General features: G+C 42.7%; 1 protein-coding gene across 3 annotated transcripts in view; it reads left to right on the plus strand.

Annotated features, from left to right (window-relative positions):
- LOC117407410 (FHF complex subunit HOOK-interacting protein 1B-like) overlaps positions 1 to 23,697 on the plus strand; it is a 98,609-nt gene that overhangs the window by 52,535 nt on the left and 22,377 nt on the right. For all 3 annotated transcript variants that reach the window (XM_034012406.3, XM_034922997.2, XM_059028756.1), the window contains 6 exons: positions 8,350 to 8,508; positions 8,698 to 8,784; positions 9,052 to 9,219; positions 16,920 to 16,999; positions 17,884 to 18,050; positions 18,226 to 19,557. In XM_034012406.3, coding sequence (XP_033868297.3) covers positions 8,350 to 8,508; positions 8,698 to 8,784; positions 9,052 to 9,219; positions 16,920 to 16,999; positions 17,884 to 18,050; positions 18,226 to 19,557 — 1,993 coding nt within the window. The remainder of the gene's footprint in view (positions 1 to 8,349; positions 8,509 to 8,697; positions 8,785 to 9,051; positions 9,220 to 16,919; positions 17,000 to 17,883; positions 18,051 to 18,225; positions 19,558 to 23,697) is intronic.

Below are 23,697 nucleotides of genomic sequence, written 5' to 3' on the forward strand. Positions count from 1 at the left end.
ACAAAAATGAGAACTTGGCCTAATTAGCTGTCATTTATGTATTTATTTAAAATGTTCTATCTTTTTTTTTAACTGCCTCTTTAGTCAGTCGCGCCCCCCTTAGTGACACTCCACGCACCCCTAAGTTTGCGCACCACTGTCCTAGGATACTGTGTAGGACTGCTTATTAAAATGTAGGAGTCAAAATAAAACAGCATTTTAATCAAATTATTGTGTATTTCCTAGAAAGTAGTACCGGGATAATATTGAATAATAGACAAAAATCGGGTATAAATCATTATAAATCACAGGGCAGCAGTGTGGAGTAGTGATTAGGGCTCTGGACTCTTGACCAGACCAGCCTCTTGGTCATGGGTTCAGTCCTAGGTGGGGGACACTGCTGCTGTACCCTTAAGCAAGGTACTTCACCTAGATTGCTCCAGTAAAAACCCAACTGTATAAATGGGTAATTGTATGTAAAAAATAATATGTAAAAAATAATGTAATTTGTATGTAAAAATAATGTGATATCTTGTAACCATTGTAAGTCGTCCTGGATAAGGGCGTCTGCTAAGAAATAAATAATAAAAATTAGAAACCGACGTCCAGTTAAAAAAATCTTTTAATTTTTTTGGTAAAATTGGGAATAAACCGGAAACGCGGAACACTATGTATAGGGTATGTGCAACTACTGGTAAAAATGTTCACCTTGCTTCACTCGGCACCATATATTTTCGGTCTTGGCTACTTTGCTCTGCTCCCACCCCTGTGCTACATGTTTATTTTAAATAAAAATACAGGTAAGTAATTTTATAAACTTTTTTTTTTTTTTTTGTATTTTTAACTTTTTTTTTTTTTTTTAACATTTCTCAAAATTTACAGCACAAGCATCGTTGTTTCTTATCTGATGAAACAAAATGCGGTCGGTCCGGGGAAAATATTTTATTCAGAATGTAGTGTAAAATTAAATTGTCCAGAACTGTTGGCAGATAATGTAAAAAATGTATTCAAATTCCACTTGTACTGATACAGTTCTTAAATTGGTGGAGAATAAAAACTATTCAAGAATCCTGGTCAACTGCATAGGCCTGTCAATCATGTGTAAGAATCCCCATATTAAGCAGTCCTGAGGAAAGAAGTGGGGTTTGCTTGTCCTACACACTGTTCAGACCACTCATTTTTTTCACGTTATATTTGGTCAGATTTTTTTGTGGGTTGTAGTAGTATATAGAGGGAGTCTGAGAGAGAAAAAATGACACCAAAGTTTGGTGCTTCTTTCATTTGTTTGGTGTGCAAGGTAATCAAACATGCAATCTTCAGGTGTGAAAAAAAATATTTTTTATTGTGTTACAACATGGAATCAAAATGGATTTAATTAGGAGTTTTTGCCACTGATCAACACAAATAAAGTCCATAATATCAAAGTGAAAAATAAAATCTACAAATTGTTCTAAATTAATTACAAATATAAAACTGAAAAGTCTTGATTGCATAAGTATTCACCCCCTTTGCTGTGACACACCTAAAGAAGCTCTGGTGCAGAAGTCACATAATTAGTTGAATGCAATTAAGGTGTTTCACATGATTTCAGGTTAAATACACCTGTCTCTGGGAGGTCCCACAGTTGGTTAGTACATTTCCTAACAAAAACTACATCATGAAGATGAAGGAACATTCAAAGCAAATCCGGAATAAGGTTCTTCAAAAGCACCTATCAGGGGTAGGATATAAGAACATTTCCAAGGCATTGAATATCCCTCCGGAGCACAGTAAAGTCCATTATTAAGAAATGGAGAGAATATGGCATAACTGTGAATCTGTCTAGAACAGGCCGTCCTCAAAAACTGAGTATCCGGGCAAGAAGGTCAGTAATCAGGGAGGCCACCAAGAAGCCTATGGCAACTCTAAAGGAGTTACAGTCTTCCACGGCTGAGCTGGGAGACTATGCATATGGCAACAATAGCCCGGGTGCTTCACAAAACTGGCCTTTATGGGATAGTGGCAAAAAGAAAGCCATTGTTGAAAAAAACTCACATCAAATCTCGGCTAGAGTTTGCCAGAAGGCATGTGGGAGACTTTGAGACCAAGTGGAAGAAGATTCTATGGTCTGATGAGACCAAAATAGACCTTTTTGGCCTCAACGCTAAGCTCTATGTTTGGCGCAAGCCTAACACCGCACATCATCCTGAGAACACCATCCCTACTGTGAAGCATGGTGGTGGCAGCATCATACTATGGGGATGCTTCTCTGCGTCAGGGCCTGGAAAGCTCATGAAGATAGAGGGCAAAATGGATGCAGCAAAGTACAGAGAAATCCTGGAGGAAAACCTGCTAAAGTCTGCAAGAGACCTGGGACTTGGGAGAAGATTCATCTTCCAGCAGGACAATGACCCCAAACATACAGCCAAAGCCATGTCCTGGAGTGGCCCAGTCAAAGCCCGGACCTCAATCCAATTGTGAATATGTGGAAAGAGTTGAAAATTGCTGTTCACCAAAGGTCCCCATCCAACTTGACAGAGCTTGAGCAATTTTGCAATGAAGAATGGGCAAAAATTGCAGTGTCTAGATGTGCAAAGCTGGTAGAGACTTATCCAAATAGACTCATGGCTGTAATTGCTGCCAAAGGTGCCTATACCAAATATTGACTCAAGGGGGTGAATAGTTATGCAATCAATTATTTTCTGTTTTGTATTTGTAATTAATTTAGAACAATTTGTAGATTTTATTTTTCACTTTGACATTATGGACATTTTTTGTGTTGATCAGTGGCAAAAACTCCTAATTAAATCCATTTTGATTCCATGTTGTAACACAATAAAATGTGGAAAAGTCCAAGGGGGGTGAATACTTTTGAGAGCCACTGTAAATCTGACTAACTTTGGCCCTTACCATCAGAGTGAAGTTGTCAGCACACAGGATCTAGAGGCACATCATGCCACGAACAAAATAAATTCCTGAAGACCTCCGGAAAAAAGTTGTTGATGCCAATCAGTCTGGAAAGGGTTATAAAGCCATTTCTAAGGCTCTGGGGCTCCACCGAACCACAGTCAGAGTCATATTGTCCAAATGGAGAAAGTTTGGGACGGTAGTGAATCTTCCCAGGGGTGGCTGTCCTGCCAAAATCTCTCCAAGAGCAAGGCATAAAATCGTCCAGGAAGTCACAAAGAACCTTAGAACAACATCCAGAGATCTGCAGGCCTCTCTCACCTCAGCTAAGGTCAGTGTTCATGACTCCACATCAGAAAGACACTGGGCAAAAATGGGATTCATGGCAGAGTAGCAAGGCGGAAACCATTGCTCACTAAGAAGAACATGAATGCTCGTCTTAAGTTTGCCAAAAAGCACCTGGATGATCCTCGAGTTCTGGAACAATGTTCTATGGACAGATGAGTCAAAAGTGGAACTTTTTGGCCGACATGGTCCCCGTTATGTCTGGCGAAAACCAAACACTGCATTCCACAGTAAGAACCTCATACCAACGGTCAAGCATGGTGGTGGTAGTGTCATGGTTTGGGGATGCTTTGCTGCATCAGGACCTGGACGCCTTGCCACCATTGAAGGAACCATGAATTCTACAGGAGAATCAGGCCATCCATCCGTGAGCTGAAGCTGAAGCGCATATATAAACTGTGTGTGTATATATATATATATATATATATATATATATATATATATATATATATATATATATATATATAATAAAAAAATGGCCAAAGAGAGGGATAGGGTAAATCTCATTTACTCATGTAAATGATGAAAAACACAGGAAAATCCACGGCCAGTTTCGCATGGAAACCTGCATTTCACGTGTAAATGTTAATGAGCGTGTTTATTCTTAACTATAAATATTGCAAGGGATCAGGTCAGTTGTTACTGTGGATTCCAAAACGGCAGAAAGTAGTGGCTGATGGGCTATTTTATGGTTATCAGTGGAGTAGTTCACCTTAATGATTTTCAAATCTCGTGAGACTTGGCAACACTGGTAACCTTTCCCGTCTGTCTCATAGGCAGTCACTGATTCCTGATCGCCTCATTTAGTTGTTGACAAGAGTTTGTGCAGGATTGTGGCAAAGTGCCCCGCCCCTGTGTGCATTTGTGTGTTCTGTGTTGTATATATGCGTGCGTATGTTAATGTTGGTGTATAGATTGGTACACGGGATATAAACGGGTCTGTGTTTCACGTGTGTTTAAATTGTATATTTGTATTTAGGCACGGGATTGCACATCACGCACGTGCATTTAAAATATAATATGTGAACACGGGGTTTCACGTAATGAATTCACGTGCTGGGATTCAAGTGAGTAATTAATTAGTAATTGAATCCCAGCACAACAGTATATATAGATGCACGTTTCTGTCAGTCGGGGTTAGGTGTTCGGTGAGTGGAGAACGGGATTGGAGATGGAGGTAAAGAGAATAGTAATAATAATAATAATAATAATAGTTAGAGTATCTGCTCACCGTGTTTGTTTGTCTGTGTAGTCCGTTTTGTTTGTCTTTTTTATTTTGGCGTGTAGTGCCGTGTCCTGTTTTGTGTTCTGTTCAAACCTTTTATTTTGTTATTAAACGCTGAGTGCAGCCATTGCACTCAGCTCATCATCATCACCACCGTCTCTCTCTGTGTTTGAAATCCTTTCTGGTCTGACGCAACCCACTCTGGCCGTCTTTGTGACAAGGATACAGCACGCAGTGGCAATTTTGGGAATGAACTAATTTTTCATCAGTATTTGCCAACTCCCCTTCAAGTGACCATTAGCCATATTTGCCCAAGCGTGGTGTTGAATGCTTCCTCAGCAGCTGTCAGTTAGCTGTCCGGACGGGTAGGGTTTCTAAGCCAGGGTAGTATACGCAGCATCACCTGATCCCCTGTATCCTGTATTGCCTGAATGAAAGGGAAATATATATACAGACGTGCTCAAATTTGTTGGTACCCCTCCACAAAAAACAAAGAATGCACAATTTTCTCTGAAATAACTTGAAACTGACAAAAGTAATTGGCATCCACCATTGTTTATTCCATATTTAATAGAAATCAGACTTTGCTTTTGATTTTTTATTCAACATAATATTGTAAATAATAAAACAAATGAAAATGGCATGGACAAAAATGATGGGACCGCTAACCTAATATTTTGTTGCACAACCTTTAGAGGCAATCACTGCAATCAAACGTTTTCTGTAGCTCTCAATGAGACTTCTGCACCTGTTAACAGGTAGTTTGGCCCACTCTTCCTGAGCAAACTGCTCCAGCTGTCTCAGGTTTGATGGGTGCCTTCTCCAGACTGCAAGTTTCAGCTCTTTCCATAGATGTTCAATAGGATTCAGATCAGGACTCATAGAAGGCCACTTCAGAATAGTCCAATGTTTTGTTCTTATCCATTCTTGGGTGCTTTTAGCTGTGTGTTTTGGGTCATTATCCTGTTGGAGGACCTAAGACCTGCGACTGAGACAGAGCTTTCTGACACTGGGCAGTACGTTTCGCTCCAGAATGCCTTGATAGTCTTGAGATTTCATTGTGCCCTGCATAGATTCAAGGCACCCTGTGCCAGGCGCAGCAAAGCAGCCCCAAAACATAACCGAGCCTCCTCCATGTTTCACTGTAGGTATGGTTTTCTTTTCTTTGAAAGCTTCATTTTTTCGTCTGTGAACATAGAGCTGATGTGACTTGCCAAAAAGCTCCAGTTTTGACTCATCTGTCCAAAGGACATTCTCCCAGAAGGATTGTGGCTTGTCAATATGCATTTTAGCAAATTCCAGTCTGGCTTTTTTATGTTTTTCTTTCAAAAGTGGAGTCCTCCGGGGTCTTCTTCCATGGAGCCCACTTTCGCTCAAAAAGTGACGGATGGTGCGATCAGAAACTGACGTACCTTCACCTTGGAGTTCAGCTTGTATCTCTTTGGCAGTTACCCTTGGTTCTTTTTCTACCATTCGCACTATCCTTCTGTTCAATCTGGGGTCGATTTTCCTCTTGCGGCCGCGCCCAGGGAGGTTGGCTACAGTTCCATGGACCTTAAATTTCTTAATAATATTTGCAACTGTTGTCACAGGAACATCAAGCTGCTTGGAGATGGTCTTGTAGCCGTTACCTTTACCATGCTTGTCTATTATTTTCTTTCTGATCTCCTCAGACAACTCTCTCCTTTGCTTTCTCTGGTCCATGTTCAGTGTGGTGCACACAATGATACCAAACAGCACAGTGACTACTTTTCTCCATTTAAATAGGCTGAATGACTGATTACAAGATTGGAGATATGTGTGATACTAATTAAAGAAACTAATTAGTTTGAAATATCACTATAATCCAATTATTTATTATCTTTTCTAAGGGGTACCAACAAATGTGTCCAGGCCATTTTAGAATATCTTTGTAGAATAAGCAATAATTAATCTCTTTTCACAGCTTCTTTGCTTTATTCTATGACACACTAAAGGCATGCAAGTATACATGATAAAATAGCTTTTAATTTCATCACTTTTCAGGAGGAATGAAGCATTATTTCAATGAGCTGTAAGGGTACCAACAAATTTGAGCACGTCTGTGTGTAATATATATATATATATATATATATATATATATATATATATATATATATATATATATATATATATATAATCTCGGTATATTATAACATCTCCGCTGGTTTTCAGCCATGGTGATCTACAATACCTGTTGGTCAGTTTCAATTTATACCGCCAAGTTCATTTTTAATTAATGAGTTGTAAGATAAATTAGTTGAATCTGTATTCACTACTAATGACATCTGAAAATTATTAACCAACCAGGCACAAGGTATTTTGCTTTGTTACAGCATCTTAGATTCACTCGTGTACCAGTTCTCTGCACATGGAAACCGCATTTTCACAACATTTCACTAGTAATCTTCAAAAACAGCATGAGTACTTTACGCATAGCTAATTTACATATCAACCCCCAATGTCTCAAGTTAAAAAAAAAAACTTGCATGGAAACCCCATGCATGTCAACTCAGTAATAAAAAGTTCCCATTGTTCTTATTTAAGCAAATAAAGTCTGAAATGCTGAGAAGTACAAAGACAATGGTCTTGGATGATTCCTTATCTTTGGTGAAGAGAGGCAATTCCCTGAACAATGGTATACAATAGTTAAACACTGCAAACAAGTAAAATCATTCTAACTTCTGCATGCTGTGTTTAAACAAGAACCGTGTTAGATGATGTTTCCCTAGTAATAAATACTGATGATTTCAATAGTACATGGTCCGCTCCTGCAGCTAGAGTTGTTTGCCTAACTCCCTTAACACGCTATTTCAGTAAATTTGATCCAGCTAAGCAAGCAAATTGTTGTAATGTCAGAGGGTTACAAAATTGTGTTGAAACTCCAGACCTGGAGCATTAGCTTTAATTGCTGCCCAACAATGCATATTTGTCTTCTCTCTCTCTCAGGTTTTAGCTGAGAGACCTTGACCCCAATCTTGAGAATGCACCCACTCTAGCACAAATAATTTATGTGCAAATGTTTCTGACCTATATACGTAATAGTAAGCATAGCAGTGCCATCTAGGTAATAACCAGTGAAACTGCAGTTTAGGTCCTATTATCTTTTTTATTTATTTTGACTGTAGAATGTTATTAAATTAAATGTTTCTGTGTGAAAATAAACCAACATATATACATAAAATTATCCAGTCCCTGCCTATAGCATAGGCAATTCATTTAATTAATTCCAGTAAAGCATTCCAGTCTTTTGAAATTCCTCTTAAACTTGGAGCAGTGTGATTACATTGTCTAATTACAAGCTGTACAGATATTTCAGTTATCTAAAAGTATTTAGAAAATAAATACATTTGTCTTTTTGTCACTATAGAATAAATGCTTGAAGGTATGTGGACAAAATCCATTGTATTAGGTGTCATATATGATAACAGTTACAATAGGGGAAAAATACTTCTGAGGGTTATGAATAAAAATCTACTTTCAAAGAAGTCTAATTTTAAGAAGGAAGGGCTGTAATTGTTTATAATTTAAACTGTCAGTGCATTAGATGCTCCTGCACAGGTTGCTTTAGTAATAGGAGCTAACAGGTTTCTGCTGTATCATACTTCAGGGAATCTGAACGATAAATGCTTGGCCTGTTCCTAGTAGCTGATCCCAGAACTTTGTGTAGTATGCTCCTAAAGGATCCTAGTCACTCATCAGCAAAAGCATGACTTGGTAACCCATTCCATAAACTCCTGTAACCTGAGTTTGTCTCCACTCAGTTTCCAACTGTGAGCTCTGACCATGGTCTCTGCTCTTAAAGTAGTGACTCTAGGGATCTCCTGTTGGAAGGTCTTTCACTATTGCTTACTACAATACCCATATAAACACAACTTTTTCTTTCCAACCCGTAGGTGCTAGCAACTGGTCTGAGTGCACTGTACTCCTCACTGCCACGGAAGATTGAGGTGCGTGGAGACGACTGGCACGCCTTGCACAGAGAGGACTGGATTGGAGTGCCGTCTCTCGTTCTCTTTATGAACTCCCTGGAGTTCTGCAATGCTGTGATACAGGTACGAGATGTAAAGATGATTAGTTATCTCATTGACATAGCCAGACTGGAGATGCATTGACAGGCTTTGATTGGCAATATATGAGCAGAATTAATACCCCACTACCTCTGCAGTGTCTGTAAGCCTAATGATTTCATGAGTCTATTGTGTGGTATTAAAATAGTTCTCTTTCTGCCTTCTGCCCCCCAGGTCTCTCACCCTCTTGTGCAGAGCCAGCTGGTGGATTACGTTCACAACGGGTTTCTGGTGCCGGTGATGGGACCTGCTCTTCACAAGGTAAGCGGGATTTCTACAGACAGTTGTGAATAGTGGATTGCTTTGTCTGCTGTTGAAACAAATGATGAGAGTCAGTGTCAGTTCATTAAATCAGTAGATTAAAAATCATCAATTAAAAAGTTTTTTTCCCCCCTGTGGATTGTTCCAATTTGTATCTATTTTAATTCTTGGAAGAACTGGGAAAAGTGTATACATCTTGAACAGTTTTGCCTATTCTCCCCTCATAAAACGTCATTCTTTCTGTTTTCTCTCTCCCACTCCCCTCAGTCCTCAGTAGAGGAGATGATCGCTAGCACTGCCTACCTGGACCTGTTCCTGCGCAGCATCACAGAGACAGCCCTTCTTAAAACCTTCCTGCTGTTCATCCTGCTGCACCAGCATGATAACTACACCATCCTGGACACGCTTATCACTAGGATCAGCAGCAACTCACGGGTGAGGGGTTAGAGTATCCTGATTGCAAGGAATAGAAGGTAAACCAAGGTTAAAAGGGAAAAGCCTGCAGCTAATACCACCTTATTTTAGGTTGGTCCTGGTCAGATACTTTTAATAGGGGACAGAGTTGTAGAAAACGCTGTGGTTTAAATAGATTATCTTCTATTGAGTATGAGCTCAACCAACATCCCACCATGGTTGTGGAGATATGTGGGATGTTGGAGATGTTATTATCCTTTGGATGAGACTTTAAATTGAGATTGTTAAACTGAAATTCTACCGTGGCAGAAGAACAATGATGCTAAATCCCAATATAAGACAGTAACATTCAAATTCAGGCCTGCAGCCCCCATCCCCTGTTGTTGTTGTTGTTGTTGTTGTTGTTGTTGTTGTTTAGCAGACACCCTTATCCAGGGCGACTTACAATTGTTACAAAATATCACAGCACAAAGTATCATCGCATTACAAAATATCGCATTACAGAATATCCCATTGCAGAATATCACATTACAGATAAGAGCAGTTATAAAGTACAGAAAAAGCAGTAGAAAATAAAATCAAATTCAGATAAGAACAAAATTAAGAATACAGTAAGTAATTACATTTAAGAGTTTGACTAAGAGCAGTTAACTTATGGTAAAAAAATTTGCTTATATGAGTAAAGTTCCTTAAGAGCACATAGTAAGTACGATAAATTGATGAGAAGGATTTCAAATAAGAGCAATTAAATAAAACATGAATACAGATACCTATAAGAGTAAAATCAAGTACAAGATACAGGAAGTAGTTATAATTAAAAGCAGTGGTAGAATACGGCAGGGTATGAAGCAGTTCAGTGCAAGTATAAGCTGGTGCAAGTACTGGTACAATTGGGTGGCATGTAGTCCAGCATAGTCGAGAGTTGTGAAGTTTACAGATGCTGTCTGAACAGGTGTGTCTTGAGGAGGCGCCTGAAGGTGGTCAGGGACTGAGCAGTCCTGATATCCGTGGGTAGGAGAACCAGGCAAGAGCAGTGCCGGAGAGTCCCAGGTCAGCAAGAGGGGACAGGAGAATAGAGTCGTCGACTATGTCAAAGGCAGCAGAGAGGGTGAGGAGAATTAGGACAGAGGAGAGGGTGGTGGCATGGGCAGAGTAATGAGTTAGTGAGCAGGCCTCTTTTGAAGGCAGAGAGGAAAACCAGAGAGCAGAGAAGTGTTGAGAAGAAAGGAAATGCAAGGCTGTAGAGCAGGGTCAGCAGCCTGTGAGAGGTGAGTGGGGAGAGGGTCCAGAACACATGTGGTGGACATGGCTCTGGAGCAGGGAGCAAAGATCGGGGCGAGAAGGAGGGTAGATTAGTAGTGGTTGCAGAGGGTGATGGGGAGTGAGTGAGCAGAGGACAGGGAGTGGGTGGGGAAGGAGGCGAGGTATTGAGAGTTTGCGGATGTCTGTGATTTTGGAGGAGAAGGAGGCAAAGTCGCCAGCTAAGGTAGAGGAAGGTGGAAGAGGGGGGGTGGGCTAAGGAGGGAGGAGAAGGTAGAGAAAAGTTTACGTGGATTGTTAGTAGAAGACTGAATGATAGAGAGGAGCATTTTGCAGAGGTAAGTGTAGAAGAGAAGGAAGAGAGGAGCGAGCGATAGAGATCCAGGGCAGCAGGGAGATTGGTTCCCTTTCAAGTATGAAATGTATCCATTACATAATGGGTTAACTTCATTTACCTGAAAATTCTGAGACTTACCAAAGTGAATGGCAACGTGATCATGCCAGTCTCTGCCCCTCCTGAGAGACGCTAGGCTCTGTGATGATGTTTGAACAGCACCATTTTCTTTTCAACCCGATTCGAGCAAGTTGCAGAGAGATTCATCGTTTCAAACAGTTTCATCAAAAGTTTTTGTTTTAAAAAAACCTATATAATTCGATTGTATTTTTCCTTGCGGAATTAATCGCTGAGTTATGTTGTAATTAATTATTTTTTTTTGAGTGTGTATTGTGAGTCCGTACACAACCTTGTAGTATATATATTATGTTGTTACTGGATTATTTGTATAGTGGTGGAACTGCCTGTGTGTTGCTTTCTCCGCTGTTTTTCTTTTCCAGGTGCAATACGTAAGTTGCTGATTTTTTCAGCTAGCAGCATTTTCTGGAACCAAATTGTGTTTGCTGACTCACGCTTCTTTAAGAACACTCTGGTGCTCAGAGTTGGCAGGAGCCTTCCGATTGGAGAGCTTGTCTCTGTGTTCATGCCGCAGCGGTATGCAGCTTTTTAGCACCACGCTGTGAAGGCTTTTTAGCTCAGGCTATTAAGAGGCACACACAGGCTCTGCTGTGGTACTCTTGTTGTTGTTGCCAGTGGTCTGTACATTTGCTTTTAGCCCTGCCTGTTACCACCCCGTTTGCCATCCCAAGCGCTGCTCTGCCCCCGGCTTGTACCACACCGACCCCGCGTACTGCACCGGGTCACGGCAGCCTCGGTACCGCACCGGCCCGTGCACTGCACCAAGCCGTGGCTGCACCAGCAGCACCGGCCCGTGCATTGATCACCGGTACTTGGCCCATGCACCGAGCCGCGACCGTACCAGCACCAAACCAGTACCGCACCAGCCCATGCATTGTTCTCAGGTACCACAGTGGCCGCACCAGCACCGACCGGTACTGCACCGGCTGTGCACCGCACCGGGTCGCGGCAGCCTCGATACTGCACCGAGCTATGGCCGCACCGGTCCGTGCATTGGTCACAGGTACCTGTCCCGTGTACTGCACCGAGCCGCGATCACACAAGCACTGCTGCTTGTGTTGTTGAGACAACAAGATTTTTTGTTACAACTACTGTCTATTGCATCAGCCCTGTTACAGTAAGTACTGTGTAAAGGAGCTGCAGCTCCCGCCCTGTTACACAGCGGCATTGCTCCTTGAGCAGACATCCATCCTCGGCTGGGGCGTTATGTTGAATGGCAGGGGGACGTAGGAGAAGTGTAACCCCCATTGCACACTAATGTACCTACGGTGCTGCAGGCACCGAACCGGTACCAAACCGCATTGCTTTCTTACTGTTTAGTACCAAGCAGGCCTTGCTGACAGCCTAGTTACTGTCTTAACAAGCTGAGGCAGCAACTGTACATTCTTACTATACATTACTTGCTGTTTGCATAATGTCTGGGGTCATCCCTGTGATGCATGCAAGGTCAGCCTGCCTGTCTGGTGCCAAGCAGGCCTTGTTCACAGCCCAGTTGCTGTCTTTTTTAAACTGCTTTCTGCGAGTTTTGGGCACATTCCTCCAAGGCGCTCTGCGTCTCTAGGAGCTAGCGTTCTTGTCTGAGAACTTGGACTCAGGTGGCACATCCCCTGCAGTTAAGCTTTCCCTGTAACGGCAGCCAGTTACTGTTTTTAGCAACCTGAGGCAGCAACTGTATATTCTTACGGTACATTGTTTGCTATTTGCATAAAGACTGGGTTTATCCCTGTGACATATGCAAGGCCATCCTGCCTGTGGACAAGCAGGTGCTCTTCCTGCCTGAGGCAGCAGCACGCAGAGGAGGCACTGCTAAACCGCATTTCTGCATGTTTTGTGTGCATTCTCCAAGCGTACGCTGGAGAAACATTTCTCTTGCAACTCTACTGAGCACTCTGCATCCCTCACCTGTACAACACTCTTCCCCATCACCTTCTCTTAGAAGAGGTGGCTGCATCCTCACCCTTTGGCTCTGTGCCAAGGGAGAGCCACACACCCGGGAATGGAGAAGTGTTGGTGCGTCTGGTTCTGGCCCGCTACTCACCGGTGTTTACAGCCCAGTCTGGTACCAGGCAGTCCTGTTGCTGTCTTTAGCAGCTGAGGCAGCAACTGTACATTCTTACGGTACATTGCTTGCTATTGCATAAGGCCTGGGTTTTTATCCCTGTGCCAGCTGTCTCAGGGTCCAGCACAGCCAGCTACACCTGCAGCCATACTGCCTTCCGGCAGAGGCAAGAGCCTCAGGCCAAGCCACAAGGTGAGCAGTGGCCCTAGGGGTTTGCTGCCACAGGTCCAGGGCCCCTTCTCAGGGAGCCATCTGGAGCATTGGTGTCAGTGCACCACAGACATCTGGGTGCTTACTACACTTCAGACCGGCTACTCACTGCAGTTCAAGCACGGTCCCTCTCCCTTTTGGGACATGACTGCATCAGTCGCAGACCCACAGGACACCGTTGTGGTGTCTCAGGAGGTAGCAGTTCTGCTGCAAGAATGAGCTATTCATATGGTACAGCCCCTCCAGTTGGAGGACAAGGTCTACTCCATGCACAAGCGGGGTGGTGGCCTCAGACCAATCCTCGACCTCAGGCAGGTCAACCTGTTCTGAGCCGAGGGAGGTTAAAAATGTTGACAATGCAATAGCTGTTGCTGCAGTCATTCAGGCCAGGTGATTGGTTCACCACGATGGACCTCAAGGATACCTATTTCTGTATCCCTATAAAAACTGGCATAAGTACTTGCGGTTCACCTTTCAAGGAACAGCGTACGAGTTCAGGGTCTTGCTGCTTGGCCTCTCTCTAGCTCCCTTTTCGAAGTGCAGGGAAGCTATACTGGCCCATTGAAACTCAATGGTATCAGAGTACTCTTTATTTGGACAACTGGTTCATTGTGCCCAGTCTCCATCTCAGGCAGACGCTCACACGTAACTGTTCATTGGCCACCTTTACGGTTGGGGCTTACAGTGAATCATGCAAGAGCCAGTTCCCACTTTCTCAGACAGCCTCCTATCTAGGAATGTGCTTGGACTCCGGGTCCATGCTGTCCACTCTGTCGGACAGCAGAGTGCAAAGTGCAGAGAATAGCCACCTGTTTAGAACTATTCATCTCAACAGAGCGCTCATGGTATGATGTTCCAGAACTTCTGAGCTTGAGGGCAGCAGCTTCTCAGACCCTACCTTTGGGTCTCCTGTGCATGCGCCCTGTGCAAGCCTGGTTCAGTAGCAGGGCTTTTTCAGCCTGCATTGAACTGCGACTGCCTATTCACGGTGTTCATCATTGTCTAAAGGCACTCTCTTGGTGCAAACAGCCTGCCCATCTGCACCTTGGCGTAGCTTGGGCAGTGTCACCAAAGGGGAGACCTTCACCACGAACGTGTCCATATGTAGAATGGCACTCCACATAATGGTTTGGAACTGCAGGCAGTTTTAAATAGCCTTTTTTTTACAGGAGGTTCAAGGGAGACATGTGCTTGTCCAACATAATATGCTAATATTTATATAAGCCACCACTACCGTGGTGGCTTATATAAATATTAGCATATTATGTTGACAGAACAAAAAGTTCTATCAACAGAGGCAATCTGAACAGCTGTTCATCTGATATGGAGCTAATGCCCACGGTAAAGCCCTGACTAAGCAGAGGCTGTCCGGTTGGATTGCAGAGATTGCTTATAAACAGCCCCCTCCTGTGACTGTCACTGGTCACTCCACAAGAGGTATGTCTACCTCTTGGGCGTTGTTCCAGGGTGCATCTGTCACTGACATTTGCAATGCTGCAGTATGGGCTACACCCCATACTTCACAAAGTTTTACAGACTAAGGGGTAGATGTACTAAAGTGTTGTGCCCTTCGCAATAGTCGCAAACCATTTGCAAACGAGTCGGAAGTCTAGGGTGAAATGTACTAAACATGTGCAATGCTGTTAGCGACTTTTTAGGGAATGCTTTGTGGCAGCAGTTTTTCTTTGCAGTTCAACCTTAGATGAATATGTAATGATGGGCGTTCCTGCATAAATCCGCAAAAAGGGGGCAGAGATAGTGCACATGAGGGGTCACAAATATTATAATGATTTACTAAAGCTTCTGACAGTTGCGACACTTACAATTCCATCAATTTGTTAAGAACTTTTGAAAGTACGTTTTAAACAGTCGCAATTGTTGCTGGCATTTCCCAGTCCGCTTTTTCTCGTGCGTTGCCAGTTGTGCTCAATGCATTTTTGAGGCGAACACCCAAGTACCTAATTTTCACTAAAGTCAGGGTGTACTTGCAAGACAAATTTCTGTGACATCTGGTTTTTCCAACGTGTTGGGAGCAATAGACTGCACACATGTACCACTAACCCCTCCAGCTCATTCTGAGCATATGTACAGTACCATGATCTATTGTGTGTTAATTGTCTAGGCTACTAAGTAGGCCAAGTTAAAAATAATAATAATTAAAATAAAATAAAAAACCCTAAAATCATTTAGTTTCAATTTAAAATAATCTTTTATTCGCATTGTACACCAATGTGTACAGTGCAGCAGCATAATTTATTTTGTGTTACCAGTAGGCTAAATAATAAAAAAAAAGTGTGCTAGGTATTCATTTGATTTTACTACTGTACTATATACTGTATAGGCCTACTGTACAGATTTATATTTTTACATAATGTAATGTGTAGCCTACCCAAAACACATTAGTGTTATTTCAGCACAATGATTTATATTTAAAATACATTGAGAACTGTAAATGTATGTGTGTGCGATTTTATTGTATTGTTTTTAAACCCGACACCTTCTTATGTTGGATCAGACAAACATGTCCGGTTTAGTGAGGGGCTACTGTATGATTATGAAAAGCTTTTTGGGGGTGAAGGTTGGGGCCCCACTATAGAATCTTATGGGATTAAACTGCCTTTCATGTTTTATGTATATAACAGTATTAAAATAGGTAAAATAAATACGGAACAGAATGCATTGTATAGATGATGTTTACATTTAACAAAAACAATGTTATTTGATTCTTGCACCCTTGCATTAACTTTGGACACCCTCTGCTGCAGCAAACCACAACTCAACTCCTGCTATTTATTTTAACAATGTCGCAACACTCTCGCAATGTATGCTAGAGATCTCGCTAAGAAGAGCAACAAATACTTAAATTAGTATATTTCGGTTCTTTTCATTAACATATTTTCTCTTAGTACATATGACAAAATGTATACTTGGGAATTGTCGCAATGAAAATGCAAATTGCGGTATGTTTGCGCTGCGACTGGCCCATCTTAGTACATCTATCCTAAATGTGCTGGATCCTCAAAACTAAGGAAGCACCCGCAGAGAATCGATTACTGCTATGTACTAAAAATAATAAATAAATAAATCTATATTATGGCAGCCTTACCCTCTGACTCTCTCACATTAAAGTCGTTCTGCAAGTAATGCGTTTTGCGATGGCTTGGGTATAATTACCCATTATGTAATGGATACATTTCGTATTTGAAAGGGAACGTTAGGTTATTATCATAACCCTGGTTCCCTGAAATAGAAATGTATCTATTACAGTCTTTGGTCGCTGCCTACATTACATGCAGCAGACTGAAGAAGAAAAAAGTTGACTGGCTCTGTTCAAACATGAACTAGAGCCTAGTGTCTCTCAGGAGGGGCAGAGACTGGTGTGATGATGTTGCCGGTCACTGCGTAACAGCTTTGGTAAGTTTTGGAATTTTCAGGTAAACAAAGTTAACCCATTATGTAATGGATACATTTCTATTTATATTTTCTTCCATTTCTTTTCAGCAGTTCCCCAGGTCACCTCTGTAAATGTTCAAAACTGATCCTAGCTATTAGTTGGCCTAGCCCACCTTGTTGGTGGTCTTAACTTGGGTCACAAGCCATATGTGTCTATATTGCACGAGGATGCGCAGTGAATGCACTTTCTTTTGACAGAGATGCTTTGTTTTTGTTCACAAATACACACATTTCTAGCTTTTAATTCAGTTTCTGTCTCCTCTCTAGCTTTGCATGGTCTCACTAAGTCTCTTCAGGACACTTCTTTCTCTGAACTGCGAGGATTTCATGTTGCAGCTCGTTCTCAGGTAATGCATAGTTTACAAAGCAGGGTGCAATTGGTCCTGATTTTGGTGTTCCATAGGAAAATCCCTTCAATTGTGGAGGGGCAACACTGTAAATCACTGGTGAACTGGTACCTGCTAAAATAGCGTCTTACAATTAGCCTTTTCAGCAGGCCTGTCTTATGAGCTTGCGATAACTACTAATTAAAGACTGGGTTTAAGATTGTTTTTTTCTTTGCTACAAGTCAAAAGATATTTGAAATGATGGACTTGCTATCAGTGTACAGTCTGTACTGGATACTTTATGCTGAAAAGAAAATCTGTCAGGACAACTGTTAAACAAGTGAAAATAATAAAAGCACAACAATAAACTAGGCAATTGCAATAATGAAATACAATTAACATTAGCGATGAGCAATTAACGTAATTTGTCACTTCTGTTTGGAATAAAAATTAAGTGAAACAGAATCAGGCTCAGTCAAGATATGAAGGTAAAAACAAGTGACAATGTTTTGTTTTCACAGCTTTTTCTGAGTTTAATTAGGAAACACAATCCTCTCAAAATAAGTTTTAAAGGGACATCTTGTGATCAAAAATAAAACCTAAAAACTGAAGCCCTAATCCTAGGATATACCGATAGAAGTACGAGGGGCGTGGGGTGGAGGGGAGCATTTCCACTTTTGTATGTTTATTTAAACCAAATGAGAAAAAGCAGGAAACAGGCACAGTATTCCTAGTATCTCTAATGAGGCCTGCAGTAGATGACCTCAGCTGAAGGGCTGGGGAGATCAGTGAACGATACATGGTACACGGTAAACACAGGTGAATGCAAAATCATGGATCAACAGCCACCCCCACACACAGTCCTTCCCTCCCTGACAGTCTCTCCCTCCCTCTTCTTGTTACAGGTACCTCCTTCCATGCACCCACGTGATGCTAAGTCAACGCCGTGCTGTCAGGGAGACTGACCTCTATGGCAAGTCAGCTGATAAGTTCATGTCTCTCATCCCAGAGTGCTGCCGACTGGAGCTGGGTACTGCTGAGCGTGAGGAAGAACATGCCTACTGGGGGAAAGGTGATGCATATGGGCGTTGAAATCTTGAACAGTAGCTATTGAACCTTTTCTGTTAATACCTGCAATGATTATTGAAGGCATGACACTGATATTTACTGTACAGATGTATCCCTGTGTTCATTATTTTAAACATTTCTGATTTGCCTATTAATAGCATAGATGTTTTGTATTCCAGGGCCAGGAAGCCCCAGTGTTGAGTCCCCAGTCTCCAAACCCAACACTCCATCTCGTCTGGCTCTGTTTATTCGCCAGCAGAGCATAGGCTCTAGTTCAAATGCGGAGCCTCCTCAATCCCCGCACAGAGTTGGAGCGATCTCCCCTGAAAGCCCCATGCACCAGCTCTCCGAGCAGGGGGATATGGAGTCTGGATATATAGAGTACCTGCGGGATGCTCAGAAGAACATTGAGTTCTGTGCCTGGGCCTGCCGTGGCTGGTCTGCACCCTACGACGGGGAGGATCCATCTCCCAACAGTGCCTCACCTCCACCCCCACTGGCTTGCCTAAATATCAATGCAGAGCACTTCAACAGTCAGCAGGCGGTGCCAAACCGACCCAGATCAGACAGTGCAGAGTGCAAACCCAGTCAACAACAGACAACAAACAGGTCCAAACCAGACTGGGAGAGCACGGAGCAGGACAGTGGGGAGTGGGATATCACTATCGGAAAGAACTCTATCATAGTTACTCCACGCACCAAGAAACGGAGCCTGCAGAGGGAGATGCCTAACCCACCGTCTGCCACCTCATCCTCCTGCCTGCTTCCAGGGGCCTCTGCCAGGAGCTACCCCTTAGGACAAGGAGAGGATCACCCCCTCTTCAATGGGATCAGACAGGTGGTGACAAACTCCACGGAGGGGCAGGATGGGGGTATGGAGGTAAAGAAGGTTCGGAGGGATTCTGGAAAGAACAGTTGTGGGGGACATAATAGAGCCCAGGGTGAGATCCTCCATCCTGACACCAGTGGGCACTATCTTGAAAACTGCCAGGGTTCAGGAGAATTACAAGTCAGCCAGCGTTCACTGGGGTCAGAGGTCACCAAAGGCACACTGGGGTCACAGGTATCCAAGGGTTTGTTGGGGTCGCAAGTCAGCCAGGTTTCATATGGGTCACAGCTTAGTGAGGAGCAGCTCTCTGCACTCAGCGAGCGTAATGTGCCAACTCGGAGCTTGGAGTCAGTGGAGAGCTTGATTGAGGAGCTGCTGGACCGAGCCCCGGGAGAGGCCAGTGGATCTGGGATCAGCATTGAGGCATTCAGTCAGGAGCTGAAGGAGCTGGAGGAGACAGTGCGGGAGCAGCATGCCCAGAGAGAGCAGGAGGATTCTGGCAGTGCAAACAATGGCAGCCAGGGTGGGATGTGTGCCCCACTCCCCTCTCACAAAGAAGAGGAGGAGAGGCCCCCCACCCATGCTGAACTTGCTGATACAGGGTCCCCTAAACTGAAGAATGTGCCCCCCCTGTTTAGTCTGACCAGAGCATTGGGGCAGCCTCTCAGCCAACCCTACACAGGTATGTAACTGAGTGCACAGGGAATATTGGTGTACACTAGTTTAAAGTCTTTCTGAACAAGCTTAAAGGGATTTACAACAAAACAGTTACCATAGGTGCCTAGTGTGTTGTGCATATTCATACCTTGTGTATGTCCTTGAGTGAGCTGGGGTAGGCATTGTTTTATTCACACACAGTGAAAATGTTCTGTGAAAATGTTGTATTCACATTTTGATGACAGACATGAAAAATCGTGAATATTCTAAGGAAGCTGGTAGTAAACTAATCAATTGACATTGAAAGCATATTTCCAGAATTTATTTTGAAATATCAGGATCATATAGGAACTATTAAGTTATTCCTAAAAGATTTTTTTTATCCTATTAAATCATATAAGAAACTTTAAAATCTAATAGGATTTAAAAGGATGTCCTATAATTATCAAGAAGATGTATGCGGTCTCGCAGGATTCACTGACGACGAAAACTATGAACAAAATCATCTTCAAAGAGAAGCTCACGCAGCAAAAGTTGCCGTGTCATCTTGTATTTTGATTCTACAAACAGCTTACACCTCCATACAGGAATGCGTTTTAAGCAACAACTAAGTCTTACGTTATAACTATCATAGCTCGTGCAACCTGTGAAAAGTTAGTAGTATGTAAAATCAACGTTAGTAAAGACTTATGCTTTAACTGAGCTAAGTAAGGACTTAGGCACAGCTGGTGCAACCCAGCCCAGGAGAAGAAAATATGACAAAGTACAGCTACGAAACCTGAAACAAAGCTTGCTGCGTGCTTTGTGTGTAGCTGGTGCTCTTTAAGGGCGTGGGGCGGGTACATGCATGTGTGCCGTTTCACAGAGTAGCAGCTGCACGCCTAATGTTAGTATGTGGAGAGTGAAGCAGAAATGGTCAAACGTATTTTAAGTTGCCTAAAGAGTACATATCCAGGATAGTTTGAATGCAGATGTTCTGTATATCTGTGAATTATGCATTTTTGTAAGGGTATATTCCGGGGGAGGGGCTAGCAGGTGGTATACCTGGTCCTAGATCTCACTCGGAGAGGTTGACTCTAATAATAGCGGAATGGGACTGGGCTGTGGTAAAATACCTATAGCAGTTGCCAGCTATTTTAATGATTATTGTAATTATTACTGTTATTGTTTTGTTTCTGAGCCAAGCTTACTGTAGCTAGTTTATGAACTGTTCCTGCACTGTTCCTCCCTATTCCTGCTTGTCAGCTAATAAAACACAAGCCACCTGGTTTAAGTGTATCTCCTGTGTCATTGCTTCCTCCTTGTACTGCAACATCTTGTGCATTGGTCGCTCACAGTTATTTTGAAAATAAACAGAACTGATCATTGCCTGTTAGGTTCTAGAATGCCACTATATATGTTAATATGAACAGATATCTTGACAAGCGCTCCAGTCTTTGAAGTATCCTCCAAAGACTAATTCTTCCTTAGCAGACTATTTTTGTTTATTCAAAACAGTAAAATGAAGCACTCACACCTGGAAGTCTTTGAAGCTAGCATAAGTGGGGGTATTTTCCTGGCAGTCTCTTGAAAGCAGTTCACATTTAGGTTTGAATAAATCTTTATAACCTATACATTATAGATTAATACATTGTTTATATATTATCTACCACATCATTGCTTCCTGGCATCTCAAGGATCAATTGTTAATATACTGCAAGCGGTAGCACTAGCTAGAGAGAAGTTGTAATTGTAGTCTGGCTGGGAAAGTGTGGTTCAATCCACACACTTGAATGTTTGTTTGTGGTGAATAAGCGACCGGATTCCTGATCTCTGCACAGTTTTAGTACCCCTCAACCTAACCTACCATTTTACCCATCTGTGGAAGGTAAATCTATATACTAAATACAATATTCTGTATTTAGAGAGAGTCAGGAATACAATATTATCATGTCTTTATTTGCATTAGTGGAGTATCGATACAGTTTAAAAAACAAAAAAAAACAAAAAAAAAAGAATTCACTTTTTTTGGGGAGGGGAAGGGTACGTTTTAGGGAGCGTTTCTTTGGACTTGAAAATGGTGAGCACACAAGACTGAGAGGGAAGATTTACAGAAAACAAAAAAAACTGTAGCAGCCTAGTACTAGTGGGAGGAGACTCGGGGAACGCAGCAGCTAACTACACCGAGAGCAGCAACTTCTCTGACCTATATATTATTTTTATTAATATTTTTATTAAAACTCATTTCGGAGGACGCAAGTGCTCATCTCTTCCAAGTTAGTTCGGGTTGCAGCGGTGAGCCAGGTTGAACAATAATTGGACATTCCAAATTGGGAGAAATTTGGGAAATGAATAAAAATAATTGTTATAAAAACAAACAAAAATAACAAGTTGTACTGCAAAGTATGGTGGCACAGTAAGTCAAAGAAACGAAGTGAGTTCGCTTTCAAGTAGGGAATATTAACCATTACAAATGGGTGTTTCCCTTTAAGACACCTGAACTGAAAACTCTATACCAAAGCCGCAGGGTGACGCTGCTGCGGCTCCGCCCCGCAACCACAAAATAGCAGCGCGCCCTTCCCAGTGCCATTTTCTTTTTTCAGCCGTCCTGATTACTCCTGAGAGCAGATGAGTGTATCTTTATATGCCTATTAGTGCTTTTAACTTGATTTAGTGCTATATATTATATATTACAGAATCGCTGAAGTACAAAATTATTTCGAGCTATATGTCTGTTGTTTTAGTCTGTGCTAGGTTAGTCCCACCGCGGCCTTGTGCCATGGGAAGCCTGCGGCTCAATTAGCCATTCCTCCCCGAGATCATAGTACATTAGACTAACTTGCATCTTCGGAGTATATAATATTTTTTTTTCTTAAAATGTATTGCGTATTTATTACATTTAGAGAAATATAAGAATATTTTGTGGACCGGGGGTTTCGTTTTCGTTTCACAGGTGTGTTTATATGCTTTTCTGAAATTCTGAGCAGCTTGTAGGCGTTCCTACTAGCAGCTCGATGCTGTTTTAGTACTGCTTCTGTAATACTATTACAAAGGCGTTTTGAAGCAGGCTTTTTCTATTTTCGTGCGCAAATTTACAATTAGCCAGTGGCTAACTCGCATGTGGGCACCCCTGTTGATTCACCACATACAATAACTGCAACTCGTCGCCCCTGATCCTTAGGGACCGAGGTTACTGTTTCGGTGCAGACTGCTGCTGGTTTGTTGTTAGCACTGACTACGTAGTTTAGCCAGGGGGTGACTCGCAGGTGGGCATCCCTGCTATCTTGCCACTTGCAGTAACTGCGATTTATCACCCCCGATCTCGCTTGGAAGTTCGAGGTTACTGCTTTGGTCCCGATTGTCAGTACCGAGTGCACTGTATCGACACAGAGTGTCGGTACCGAGTGCCTAGTGCTAGTGTTGCCACTGCATGTCAGTACTGAGCACCAAGTGCAGCATGCAGGTACTAATATACAGTACAAAAAAAAATGCACTTTATAGTGTATTGCACACTATTGCACAGCGTTGTTAACATGTCTAGGTTCCATGCATATACCACTTGCAAGGTCAAGCTGCCTGCAAAGGCCAGTCACATGGAGTGCATTGTGTGCCTCTGACCCAAACATGTGCAGTAGGCTTTGACAGACATCATACATTATATATGTAGCTCTACCTCTCATTCCTCGCCATCTTCCTACAGTTCCCCCTCACCTTCTCCCACTCCAAAGCGGAGGAGGAAGAAAGCCCACCGATCATGTTCGGCAGGCAGGGGGCAGATCGACAAGATCTGAGAGGCGATTTCAAGCCAGCAAGCAATCCTTGAGAGCGCTCGGCTCCACCGTCACTGCCGGTAGTGTCACCGATCACTCCGTCTGCACCCTTGCAGACAGTGACTGATGAGATAGATGACATGCTCTCTGTCGCTGCCTCAGGGGAGGTAGATGACCAGCTGGTCCTCCCATCAGATGATCTGGAGTCTGAGATGCCGGTGACATAGCTCTCGCTTTCGGCCAAGCTTATGCCTTTAATGCAGCGAGCGACTGCAGTGTTACAGGTGCCTTGGCCTGCAGCGCAGACTGAAAGATGCTCTATTTATGATGAGCAGCCAACAGTTACCCCTGCTGCCCCTCCGGTCCACCCAGACTTCCTGTATGAGTTACAGTCCACCTAGGAACACCCGGCCACG

Source organism: Acipenser ruthenus, chromosome 8 (genome assembly GCF_902713425.1).
Source record: "Acipenser ruthenus chromosome 8, fAciRut3.2 maternal haplotype, whole genome shotgun sequence".
Taxonomy (NCBI): Eukaryota; Metazoa; Chordata; class Actinopteri; order Acipenseriformes; family Acipenseridae; genus Acipenser; species Acipenser ruthenus.